Source organism: Ascaphus truei, chromosome 3 (genome assembly GCF_040206685.1).
Source record: "Ascaphus truei isolate aAscTru1 chromosome 3, aAscTru1.hap1, whole genome shotgun sequence".
Taxonomy (NCBI): domain Eukaryota; kingdom Metazoa; phylum Chordata; class Amphibia; order Anura; family Ascaphidae; genus Ascaphus; species Ascaphus truei.
Window position 1 is genome coordinate 59,016,248 of NC_134485.1, and position 12,411 is coordinate 59,028,658.

The following is a 12,411-nucleotide window of genomic DNA, read 5'->3' on the forward strand; positions in this document are numbered from 1 at the left end:
CGTCGAGTACATTGTGGGCACTATATAAAGATATACATACAATCTTCTCTCCCTGTACAGTATGACATTCTCCAAACCTGTATATCTGCATTAAAACGCATCTCATGTCAGGGACTCATTCTCCTAAATTTGCACTTTCATTTAATGCACTTCATTTAGCCTGCCCGTTTTCAAGGGTTGCATACGATTGGCATGTTAGAAATAAAAATATACATATGTTGGACATTCCCATGACCATTAACCCCCAACATCAGAATCAAGGTGGTGAAGACACTTCAACTTCATGGAACAGTATGCAACATTAGGACCAGAACATGAACTATTACAGAATGGTCTATAAAGAGTAAGACTAGTTCATATCTATGATGTATGTATGCCTTTATTTATATAGCGCTATTAATGTACATAGCGCTTCCCAGCAGTAATACACGTGACAATCATATAAATAACAAATAACAGATCATGGGAGTAAGTGCTTCAGACATAAAAGTAACATTTAGGAAGGAGTCCCTGCTCCGAGGAGCTTACAATCTCATTGGGTAAGAAGAACGTACAGAGACAGTGGGAGGGCATTCTGGTAAGTGTGTCTGCAGGGTGGCAAGCTTTATGTATCGTGTATAGTATTATCCATGGTCATATGCTTATTTAAGCAAGTGTCTTAAAAGTGGATAGAGAGGCACTTTTCTGATAGCACTGATGCTAAAAGTGAGTTAAGATGTGACAAGTCTTGGCCACCCCCTGTATATATTTCTCTCATAGCAACTGCACTGCACACCTTCGGGTACTCAGTCACGAGCAGCTCTGCGCAAACCCTGCACCAGATCACGTCTCAGCACATGGACTTCCAAAACTGTTACTATTATACAGCGGCGGGGTGTATCTGGCCATAGAGACTACGCGTACATTATATCGGTGCCCGCGACCAGGAGACCTCTTCCTCCTGCAGACAGGCAAACACTGGCACTGAAACCTCTTATACACACAACGCCGCCCGGTACCTGCGTTCTCAGCCGCGTCACTCGCCGGCTCCTCCCACCACTCGTCTCCCAGATCCTCTGCCATGTTCCAATCCCCAACCGCTGATCTGACCGAGTCACGCGCAGCACCAGCAATCAGTATACACACCACGTTCAAACCAGGAACCACGTGCGAGGGGCGGGGCTTCGTAACCAAGCCTCGAACTGACACTAAACCACGCCCCCAGAAAAGCAGTGATTGGCTGGCATCACTTTTTTTTTTACATGAAACTTTATTGATACAGAGAAAAAAAATAAAATACTCGTCCTGCATGAGTTATTTGTACAAGTTGCATCTATAAAACCATGGCTCTCAGTTATCCGGGTAGTGAGGAGAGGGTCAGCGAGTCCTGTTGTTTCTTCCTGATTCCCCCCCCCCCCCTATGGAAACTTCAAAGGGTTTTACTGATAAAATCAGTACTTTTCAATTAAAATGACATTTTTTGGTTTATAGATTCGGGCCTTGGTGACTGACTTCTCTGAGACAGCTAGTCTGTGCTTTGCCACCTGGATTTAATAGGGAACATGTAGACTTTTTTTTTAATACTTATATATTTTCAACACTTTTTTTTAAAATACAGAAAACAAAAACGAAGTGAGAATCGTACTTTAAAAGGATGTACATACACGTTTTATTCACCTGCCATTTAAATGAAATCATGACCATATGTAATACATTACTAATGCAAGTAGCAGAGAAGAGAATTATTTTGTATCTATGTACATAAAGTGCTGGCGTTTATTCATATTTTTAATGTATAGGCTATATACCCGGCGGGCCTGGTTTGCAAGCCACTATGTTTAGGTTTATTTAACCGGCAGACGGATTATATAGGGATTTGTTCAGCCTTATTTAACCGACTACACTGCAGCATACATAAAATACGTTCTTCAGCCTGACCCTAACCGGATCGGCCAGTTGCTTTGGTTCGCAGATTTCCGCAAATCCGTCTCAAACAGGGAGATTCGTCTTTTCCGGATTTTTTTATTTTTTATCAGCGGCCATGTTGGGAAATCCTTATACGCACATATTAACCCTTAACATGCTGGTTCTGTGAAGAAGGGAGGAGCTCTTGGAGAACCCTTTCAGGCATCCGCCTTTGGGGCGACGCAGATGTGGACTGAAGGGGTTCAGATTGAATGCAGCTGTGGTTTCAATGTCCTTTGTCCTCCTGGGTCATTAACATTCCAAGAGGCAGGGTTGATTAAACACATAGCAATAAGCAAAACGCAGATATTAACCCTTAGCACGCTGGTTCTATGCAGAGGGGAGCAGCTCTCGGGGAGCCCTTTAAGGCGTCTGCCTTTGGGACGATGCAGATGTAGACATTAGGTTTTCATATTTTAATAAACTAGATACTGTCAGCAAAATGTGACAAATAGAAAATAAGTCCCCTACCAATTCTCAGTGTGACAGTCTATTGAAACATTGATATGATATTTAGAGGGGGGAGAAAGGGTGTTTTTACAGATGTGCTAGGTAGAAACGCAGCTGACCTAATATTATTACTTCTAATGTAATATTAGTTGAAACCACTAGATGTCACCACATTGCTGCTGACATATATGTCGGGTTTTCAATCAATACAAAGAACTGGGTAATATGCAGGGGTGCGTAAACTTTTCTTGCTGCGCCCCCTTGCCTGCTCTCCTCCGTTCTCGCACCCCCCCTCCCTTACCTCAGCGTCAAATGACATCGCGGGATTGTGTGACGTCACGTCATGTGACCTGCGGCATCATTTGACGTCACGTTCCCATGGCAACCAGCTACCTGAGCCCCTCAGTACACCTCCTGATCTGACAAGTGCAACCAGCCCAGCCCCCTGTCTGTGAGTGGTGGTTGCACTACGATCCATGCGCTGGTTGGTCGGCAGTCCCTGTTCCATGTTAGACATTGGACACTGAGGTCTATGTAAGGGCACTGCCCGATCAGAGAAGTCTCTCAGACTTACAGACAATCTTGGGACTTGGTCCAGTGAAGCACTGACGGGCTTTTCAAAGGTGCTTTGCTCGCAATAGCAAAGCACTAGGCATTAAGGTGCCAGAGAAGCCTTGCCTAGCTGATGACAAGTTCTGAGGAACAATGTTACTTGCTCCAGGCTTAGTCCAGTGACGCGACCAGCGGGTGCTCGGCAGAGGTGCCACAGCAGCCTGGCCAAGCAGAGGATAGGCGCTGGGAGCAAGTTCTCGCATCCAAGTTCTCAGTCCAAGTTGCGAGAATTGGACGGAGCTGAAACCAGCGCGGGAGAGTGCGGTTGCTCTCCCGAAAAGAGTACCGTGTGTTCTTGGGCGTGGAGCAGACTGGGTAAGCCTTCCTGAAGTGGGCACCCTGCACCTAGTTGAGGTTAGTGTCTCCCCCCAGACCCCCAGTTGATATGTATTCCCTTGTTTTGTGCATTTTTTGTATGTTTGCGGGCTTGCCCGAATAAACCCAATTTATTTAACAATGTTGTCCTGCCTAGTGAATTGATCCCAGAAAGTATAAAGGTGTTAAAAGTACTGGTCTCCCGTGACAGTAACTATAACTCAATTTCTATCTAACTATTTATTAATTATCTTATATTTCATTTTTTTCCTTTATCTGTTACTCATGTAATTCCTACTTTATGTGTTTGTTTCTCACTATATGTATTTAAAGGTCTCTTTACTCTATTTAAATATATATTGTCGCGGTAGACCAGACTTTTACCAGGGATCGCAAACACTAGGCAGAATGAGAGAGTTAAATAAACGATAGTTTATTCTGGCCGGAGCCAACAGGGAGCCACACAATACAAAGATAAGGCAATAACTCACCACAAACTCGTGGTAGAGGGGATTTCTAGCTCGCTGGGTGGTGGGCACTGCCGAAGCTAGCTTACCCTTGTTGTCTCAGTCTTGATCCGTCTGTACTCCAATAACAAGGAGTAAGTGCACCAGGGTCCACAGTTTCATCACTAAGTAGTTTCTAGACTTGACCAGCTTGATGGCAGAGCCATCTGTGCAGTTGCACCGAGCCCCGCACTTACAGAGGTCCTGCGCTCTTTCACACAACATTCAACCCGATTGCTGGGGGAGAGCACGGGGCCTCTGTAAGCTCCGGTATCTCCTCTTGCTCCTCATCTCTGGCATCTTCTTGTGTTGCCGTGACGTTACAACAACGCAACGTAACTGGAGATGAGGAGCAGGAGGACATGGTCGAGAAGGTAAGAGGCCCCACACTCTACCCTGGCACCGAGCCCTGCCAAATTCCCGGCCGGCCCTGTCTCTAGACACCGAGACTACCCAAGAAGAACTGAGAATCTGTGAGCGGCTTCAGTTTTTATAACCCACCCTCTAAAGGGTTACTAGTATGGTTAGTGTGTACCAGGCTCCACCCTGGGTTGTCATGGAATTATGATATCACAGAGAGTATATAAGGGGAGGGTAAAGTTTGAGAAGGTAGGTTCCAGGAGGACAAGAGGAGAGGAGCCTTGAGGAGGAGAGATAGGGATGTTCATAATACAATAATATAGACCAGGCGCCCCTCTACTTTATTATGTTGTAGCTAGGGACAGTACCCTGGTTAAATTAGGATCCCAGAAGAAGATTAAGGGAGTCCAATATGATACAAAGTATGAAAACGGTATGCTACAGAGGGCCTCAGTAATGAGGACTAACTGGGTGTCGGCATATCATATCTAACCGTGGATCTGCATTAACAGTTCTCTCCAGGTGCAGGGAAGTGGTAGTTCCTGCACCGACAAAAGCTATTGGGGTCACATGTATATGACCCTCTAGGATTCCCAATGGGACTAGCATTACCGGGATAATACAGAGGGGTATCCCAAACAGAAATAGAAGGGGGCCCAGGTTTTAGAACAGTTAATCAGCTAAGAGATATAACTCTCTAAGTGTTAAGAGTGGACATTCATGGAAGCACATAAAGCATCGATAACAATAAAGAAAGAAAGAAACCATACCAAGTTGTTTGAAGTGTGATGTGTGACCACCGTGCCTGGGAACCTGAATAAAAGACTGTTGTATGGCAAAAGTTCCTGCCGCCCATTATTTCAGAACCTTGCTACCTCATCGCCCAGCCACCTGAATCCAGCACCCTGAGTCAAGGTAAACCATGCAGAGTAGCCATATATATTTAAAACCAGAGACATAACATAAAACACAGACAAAGCTCAGTTTTTAGCACATCTAGTGAGACTCATACACGGTACAGTGCCTAAATATATATGTATAGATATCTAATAAGTAAATGGTCTTTTAGTTTGACATTTTTGGCCAAAATTGTTGTAAGCCCCTGAGCCAACGGCACGGCAGACCACATGTCAGGGGTCCCTAACGCTAATATAAATTCTTAATAACCTGTGTAATAACAGGAAGAATGATTTATAGTAAATCTGTCAATATTAGTAGCAAAGTTCTAAGTGTGACTGAAGCTTTTATTAACCTGTACATTACCAGGAAAAGCACTCTGTATTAGAGATGTCACAGCCAAACTGCAAGCAGGCAAGTTCCCCTGAGTGGAAGATGCTATGGAGTGAGCCCATAACCATTTAAATGTGGGAGGGGGTGAGCTTAAATTAAGTAGGAGGTTGCCAACCTCCAAACAGCCATGACTAGCTGGACAAGAATTGTAAAACATACTGGACACCTAACAAGCTCCTATTAAACCCCCAAAATACCCCCAAAATACCCACAACATATATATAAGCATATGAGTGTCAGAGGAGTGCTACTGAGCATGGCAATATATATATTTAAAACCAGAGACATAACATATATAACACACCGATGTAATCTCCCTAGAAGCCGGGCAGGGAGGGTTACATAATTTTCCGGCCTCCATCTGAAACATGGAAGACCAGGTGCTGACCAATCAGGAGTGAGTGGGGTGGAGGACAATTCTCCAGCTTTGGAATAAGTACTCTCCCAGCAAGCAGGTGTCCCACCCCACCTCCTATAGTACTCCACTTGGCCTACACAAACGCCAGCCCCCTAACTCATTGTGTGCCCCTCACACAATGAGTCACACAGACAAGTGCATTTACATAGAAACGATACATAATGACATCACTTAACATACTATGGCCAAGGTAGAGTCCTGTTTGACACTCTGAGATGGCTCAGTTAACCCTTGCTTTGGGTAGCCAACTTGACAGTCAAGGGCATCAAGCTGGCTGGACTCATTGTTGCTTGCCTCTACTGTCACATATATTATTCCTCTATCTATATAAATGTCTTAATACTCTTTCTCTACATGTGCTCGGCCTCTGTGCGGACGGGGTGTGAGCGAGGTCTCGATGCAGGGTAGAGGGAGAGACAGCAGTCTGTGTGTCGCCCTCCTATCTGCAGAGCGGTTGCTCTATGCATCCATGGGAGGGATTTCATCTTCTGTCTATCACCACTGAGATTACTAAAATGGCGCCCCAGGATGCATAACGTGACCTCTCTCCAGGGAGGGGGAGATGCGGTGCAGGGGGTGGGGGAGGATATATCCAGGAGATGGCGGAGGCCTCTGTGCACAGGGGCAGGACTGCACTTACCGGCAGCCATACACTGGAACCCAACATTTATGTCAGGTGGTGTACCAATGCCGTTATTTCTTTCTATCTATATATCTTTGTACTTAATCTGTGTTTATTCATATTCTTCTAGCTATACATATAAATGTATTTATACTCTTTCTATATCTATATTTTACTTCCTATAATTACATATGTCTTTTTAGTCTATGTATGGTATATGGGTAAGTATTCTATCTATAGATACATACAGTAGATAGATATAACTTTTAAAATTGACTTAAAGAACAATTTCACCTTTTTATTCATATATTAATCTATTTTACTTATTTTCACATATCCATTCTATATTTAAAAACACAGATACCCAGCAAGCTCTCAGAAACCCCCCAAAATTACTACACTATATATATATATATATATATATATATATATATATATATATATATATATATATATATATATACAGTGGTCGACAAACCACCAAAAAATCTACTCGCCGAACAAAAAAATCTACTCGCCACCTAGTACCACTTGTGTGCTGCTTGGGCCAATAGGAGCTCGCCACGATGTTAAATCCACTCGCCCGGGGCGAGCAAATGTATAGGTTTGTCGAACACTATATATATATATATATATATATATATAATGTATAGAAGTGCCAAAAGGCGTGCTACTGGGCGTGGCTAATTGTAAAAAACAAGAACATAGAAGTCCAGAGCAACATCCAATGTGACAAAAATACACAGTGAAATACCTATATATCTCTTGAAAAAGGGCAATTTAGTTAATCCTTTGACCAAAGCATATAAGCCCGAGAGCCACTTTCAAGGCATGACCATAATATCGCAGGTCCGAACACTAGCTGATTAAAATCCTTAACTAAATGACCCTTTTTCAAGAGCTATATTGGTACTGTATTTGACTGTGTATTCTTGTCACATTGGATGTTGCTCTGGACATCTTTGTTTCTTATTCTATATTTATAAATGTATTTTTCCTAATATCTTTCATTCTTCCATACACTCTCTTTCCCTCTCCTCCTTTTATTCTGTTTTGCTTTCTCACATTCACTCAATCGTACCTCCATCCAGTCTTTCCTGTACACTTTTTCTGCTATTTCTTCCTTTTTATATATATATATATATATATATTTTTTTATTGTATTCCCTTTATTTTGTTTACTGTGTTCACCATCCTACTCTACTGTCCATATCTTACCTCTGTCCACAAATGTCGTCTCTTGCTGACCCTAAGGGCTGGGACCCGCTGCGCCCAGCGGCGCGGGCGGCCGCGTGAGCGTTCCCCACCAGCAGGGGAATCCTTCTGAGCCGGTCCCAGTCCCCCCTCGCTGCACGGCTCACTACGCGCTGTGACGCGTCAGCCGCCAGGGGATGCAAGAAAATTGTGATCCCGAGCGGTGACGCGTCACGTGGTGCGCTGATGAGCCTATCAGCGGCGGGAGCGGGAGCTGTCAGACAGCTTCCTACACAAGGTAGGGGGTGGTGTGTGTGTGTGTTTGTGTGTGTGTATCAGCGTGTGTGAGGAGGGTATTTGTGGGGGAAGGGGGAGGGAGCGGGAGCTGCTTACCTTCCAGCAGCCCACAGCAGCTCCCTCCTGCAGCCCGGGAGACCGACACCGAGCCCGTGGAGGGAGGGGGGGAGTAGCGGGTCCCTCCGCTCAAACCACGCCCCCCTCCCACTCCCGCCCCCCTCCCGCTCTGGCTCCCTGCTCCCTACAGACCGCATATGGCGGTCTGTGCCTGTCAGCGCGCCGCCTGTCTGTAGTGCGGGCGCACTGACTGAGGGAGCGGGGCCTTAGCCTAGGCTTGGTCCCCGCTAGCTGCTGCTGCGCTCGCTATGGCTATGGACAAGAGCCGCCCCTCAATGTAAATTGTAAACCAGACATGCAGTAAGAATATGACACTCATACAAGTGTTAATGTGCTACTGTCAGTCTCAATATACTGCACCGTGTTGTAGTTGTAGGGAAAAATATGCCAAGATCCTAAACAAAGAAAAATGTCATTATTTCAAAGTGGCTTAAAAATGAGCGTTGCTGTACTGGACATAAATTCAGACTTTATTAAATATTGGGGAAAATTTTTATTCGGACCATATTTTAGAAACATTTATACAATATTTGGGTTTAGTAAGCAGGGAGAGAGGGGCTTGCTATAACATTAATTTATCTGACAGTAAATGTGGAACAAAACAGCAGTGACACTGTTGACAATAGATAAAAAAAAAAAGTAGTGGTACTGTGGACCTTTAATTAAGATATTGTGGTACTGTGGACCTTTAATTAAGATGCTGTGGTACTGTGGACCTTTAATTAAGATGCTGTGGTACTGTGGACCTTTAATTAAGATGCTGTGGTACTGTGGACCTTTAATTAAGATGCTGTGGTACTGTGGACTTGCACATAAAATGAGTAGTGGTGCTGGGGGGGAGAGAGAGAGCACACTCTCAGCTCCTCCTCTCCTCTCCTCCTCAGTCACTCTCAGCTCCTCCTCTCCTCCTCTGTCACTCTCAGCTCCTCCTCTCCTCCTCTGTCACTCTCAGCTCCTCCCCTCCTCTCCTCCTCTGTCACTCTCAGCTCCTCCTCCCCTCCTCGATCACTGACAAGTGGGTGTTGTCCTGACGTAACCCTCTTTACGACACCCGGCAGATGCTCTGGTCCTCCTCGCTGCTTTACGACTGAGTGACGTGGAACGTCAACACAGTAACATGGCTGAGGCAGAGGAAGCCCTCTACCTGTCTTCCCCTTCCCCGCCGCGCTCTCCCTCGGACCTCGGAGAGGAGGAACCGGACACCTGGTGAGATGGGAGGGGGAGGCCAGGGTGGTGGGGGGAGATGGGTCCCTGTCTCAAGAGGGGGATATGGGCCCCTGTCTCAAGAGGGGGATATGGGCCCCTGTCTCAAGAGGGGGATATGGGCCCCTGTCTCAAGAGGGGGGGGTATGGGCGGCTGCACAGATACACCACACCCCAGGTACACCAGACCAGACACCCATTCATAGCAGCAGCTTGACCCCAGCAGATAAACTTACCGCCCCCCCACCCCCCCCACCCCCCAGGGGCCAGCAAAGAATTGGGAGATAAGGCAGGTGTGTTAGATCAGATGAGGGCTGATCCTGCACCTTATGCTGGAAGACCAGGATCCAGAGTGAACATGTGGAGGTAACAAAAACAGATGTGTTTAGTCAGCCGGCAGAGGTATGAAGTTCCCCATGCCCCTTCAGAAGAACCTGCTGCAGGGGAAGCGGGGGCACCCTACTTCAGGGGAAGCGGGGGCACCCTACTTCAGGGGAAGCGGGGGCACCCTACTGCAGGGGAAGCGGGGGCACCCTACTGCAGGGGAAGCGGGGGCACCCTACTGCAGGGGAAGCGGGGCACCCTACTGCAGGGGAAGCGGGGGCACCCTACTGCAGGGGAAGCGGGGGCACCCTACTGCAGGGGAAGCGGGGGCACCCTACTGCAGGGGAAGCGGGGGCACCCTACTGCAGGGGAAGCGGGGGCACCCTACTGCAGGGGAAGCGGGGGCAGTTATGTTTGGTTAGAGCAACCCTAGTCTGTGCACATCCTCTTCTTTTTTGGAAAGCGGGGGAAGATCAAGTGAATCAATCCTTTAAGAAATATGTGGTCTTATGCAGAGAAGTTACAAGTATGAGGTCTTCTCAGTCACACACAAAACTGGGACAGAGGTGCTCTCCCATCATGGGCATGAGAGAGTTAAATCTCCCAGAGACACATCTATTACCAGCATAGGCATGGTAGACACAGAAATCTGGTTCCTTACCGTACACAAAGAAGACAGCTCTGTTACATATGGGGATTATTTGGAGTGATGTGGTGCTTTATACTAACAAAAGAATCGGACACCCACGAGTATCAGGTGCTTCCACACGATGGAATGATACATGTAATGTTTATTTTATTATTAGAATATTAATATTGGAATAGCAAGAAAAAAACAAGTTTTCAAGAATTGATGCTGGTGTACATATTGTATTTTCAGCCACTTCCTTATTCCTCCCCCTCTCTCTGTCTCCATATATAGTTATGAGTATTTACATTTATTACAGGTACATTTACATTGTGTTTTTAATCTTTTTCTTTAGTCTGGTTATCCTATTCTAATGTCACTTGCTCTGCATGTTTATATGGATCTGTGTAACAAAACTCATGTTGTGATCAGTTTTAGTAGAGAACATTCTGCACTCAAGAACTAAAGATGCCACTTATAACATTCTATATAAATATCATATTCCTCATAGGGTTAACGCTTTAGCTTGTTTTTGTGCAATGTATGCATGGGTTATATAGCGACACACAATATTTGCAAGTTCTATGTATAGACAATGCAAAAAGAGCTGCCTTTGAGTTTATAACACAAGAAGAAGAAAAAACAGACACACACCAGTGTTTCTAAAAATACGTAATGGAATGTAATAAAAATGCAGTCGCTAACTTTTCTGTCTTTAGAATGTTTGTAAGGGTGCCACCAATATATGTAATGTATACCTGTATCTATAGCTATATATATATTTTAGATATCATTTTATTTAGGTATGTTCATACATTTCAAATTATAATTATTTTTTTTTACATCTCATAACCTTTGGTAGACATTTGTGACTCTGCCACTTATAAAGTTTTACAGAGGTCCTAAAGTACTCATGTAATCAAATGACTTATTAACTGTGAGCCATCTTTGCATAAATCTAGACTGGTGTAATAATAAACCTGATTGATTACATTTATTACAATCGTAATGCCAAGTGTATCTTTACAGACTTGTAGTTTAGTCAGCAATGCCTTCTGACTCTAATTACCCCCTTCCTGTCAGAGGCCTTTATGCCCTGCTAGCCCCTGGCAGAATAGGGGATAATAATCTCATGAGTGTTCAGAGAACAAAAGGCTATTCTCAAATACACCCCTGGAAAGAGTGAGTCTACAAATCAGGCAGCGTATAAAACAAAGGGTGTCCTGGCAAAAAAAAGTTCTTCTGATGGGTGTACATGTCTCTGGTAATGAAAGTACAGGCTTTTTCCTGGGGCCATGTTTTCCTATGTTATAAAGGAGGCTATCCCTTTATTATCAGACAATGGAGATGTACTTTCCAATACGTAAACACACAGGGAACCAGTGGGGTCTGTTTAAAGGGGCAGGACCTGCTAGGGCACAAATGATCTAAGGACGGTGGCATTGTGATAGGTTAAACAGCAGGGTCCGCCTGGTCCCCCTTTTTGTATCAGGATGGGAAGCAGGGGTCCCCAAAGCTGAACTGTGTTAATTTCAGCTCCAGGGTCACCCCGGCTCCAAAGATATTTATCAGTAAATGTAGATGTATAGAGTCCATAGGAAAAAAAATGGTTCTCAGAGGTAAGAGGACATAGGGGAAAAAAACTAAAATAACTGTTGTTGATTTATAAACGATCTTTGGAGTCCCTTATATCAGTGATGCAGTTAGGCCTCGGACACGCTTACCGCTGGCGCGCTGAGGCTCAGGGAAAGCGGGTGCTTTCCCTGGCCTTGCGGTTGCTTACCGCACGCGCTCTCAGCAGGCCGTCAGGGGGCGGGCGCGTCACTGGCCGGGGGCGGGCCAGTGACGTCACGGAGCTGGTTCGCCTGATTGGACGAACCGCTCACGTGACCGGCCTGTCTCGCCAGCAAGCGGGGGGATTTTAAATTCCCCTAAGACCTGCGCTTCCGCAAGCGCACGGAAGCGCAGGTGAGCCCCTACTACAGCCGCTCTAATTGCGACTGTAGGGGCTCAGTGCTGAGCGGGAGCGCGCATCAGCCAGCAAGCAAGCAAGCAGGCAACATGGACGAGGCCTTATGTGGGTAATCCAGGCTTCTATCTGAAGAATAGCGCTTTACTGGAACGAACTAAT

The 12,411-nt window shown here is 45.5% G+C and overlaps 2 protein-coding genes across 4 annotated transcripts in view; one reads left to right on the forward strand and one right to left on the reverse strand.

Annotated features, from left to right (window-relative positions):
• Positions 1 to 1,161, reverse strand: part of CMSS1 (cms1 ribosomal small subunit homolog) — a 340,967-nt gene extending 339,806 nt beyond the window's left edge. Inside the window, 1 exon segment of the mRNA XM_075594077.1 lies at positions 999 to 1,161. Coding sequence (XP_075450192.1) covers positions 999 to 1,062 — 64 coding nt within the window. The 5' untranslated portion in view covers positions 1,063 to 1,161.
• A 7,997-nt stretch (positions 1,162 to 9,158) lies between these two features.
• Positions 9,159 to 12,411, forward strand: part of TBC1D23 (TBC1 domain family member 23) — a 53,242-nt gene continuing 49,989 nt past the window's right edge. For 2 of the 3 annotated variants that reach the window (XR_012800403.1, XM_075594078.1), the window contains exon 1: positions 9,159 to 9,331. Coding sequence is in view for 2 of the 3 variants with exons in the window: in XM_075594078.1 (XP_075450193.1) it covers positions 9,243 to 9,331 (89 nt within the window). In the remaining variant the exon portion in view is untranslated. The remainder of the gene's footprint in view (positions 9,332 to 12,411) is intronic. The other variant, XM_075594079.1, reaches the window with a different exon arrangement.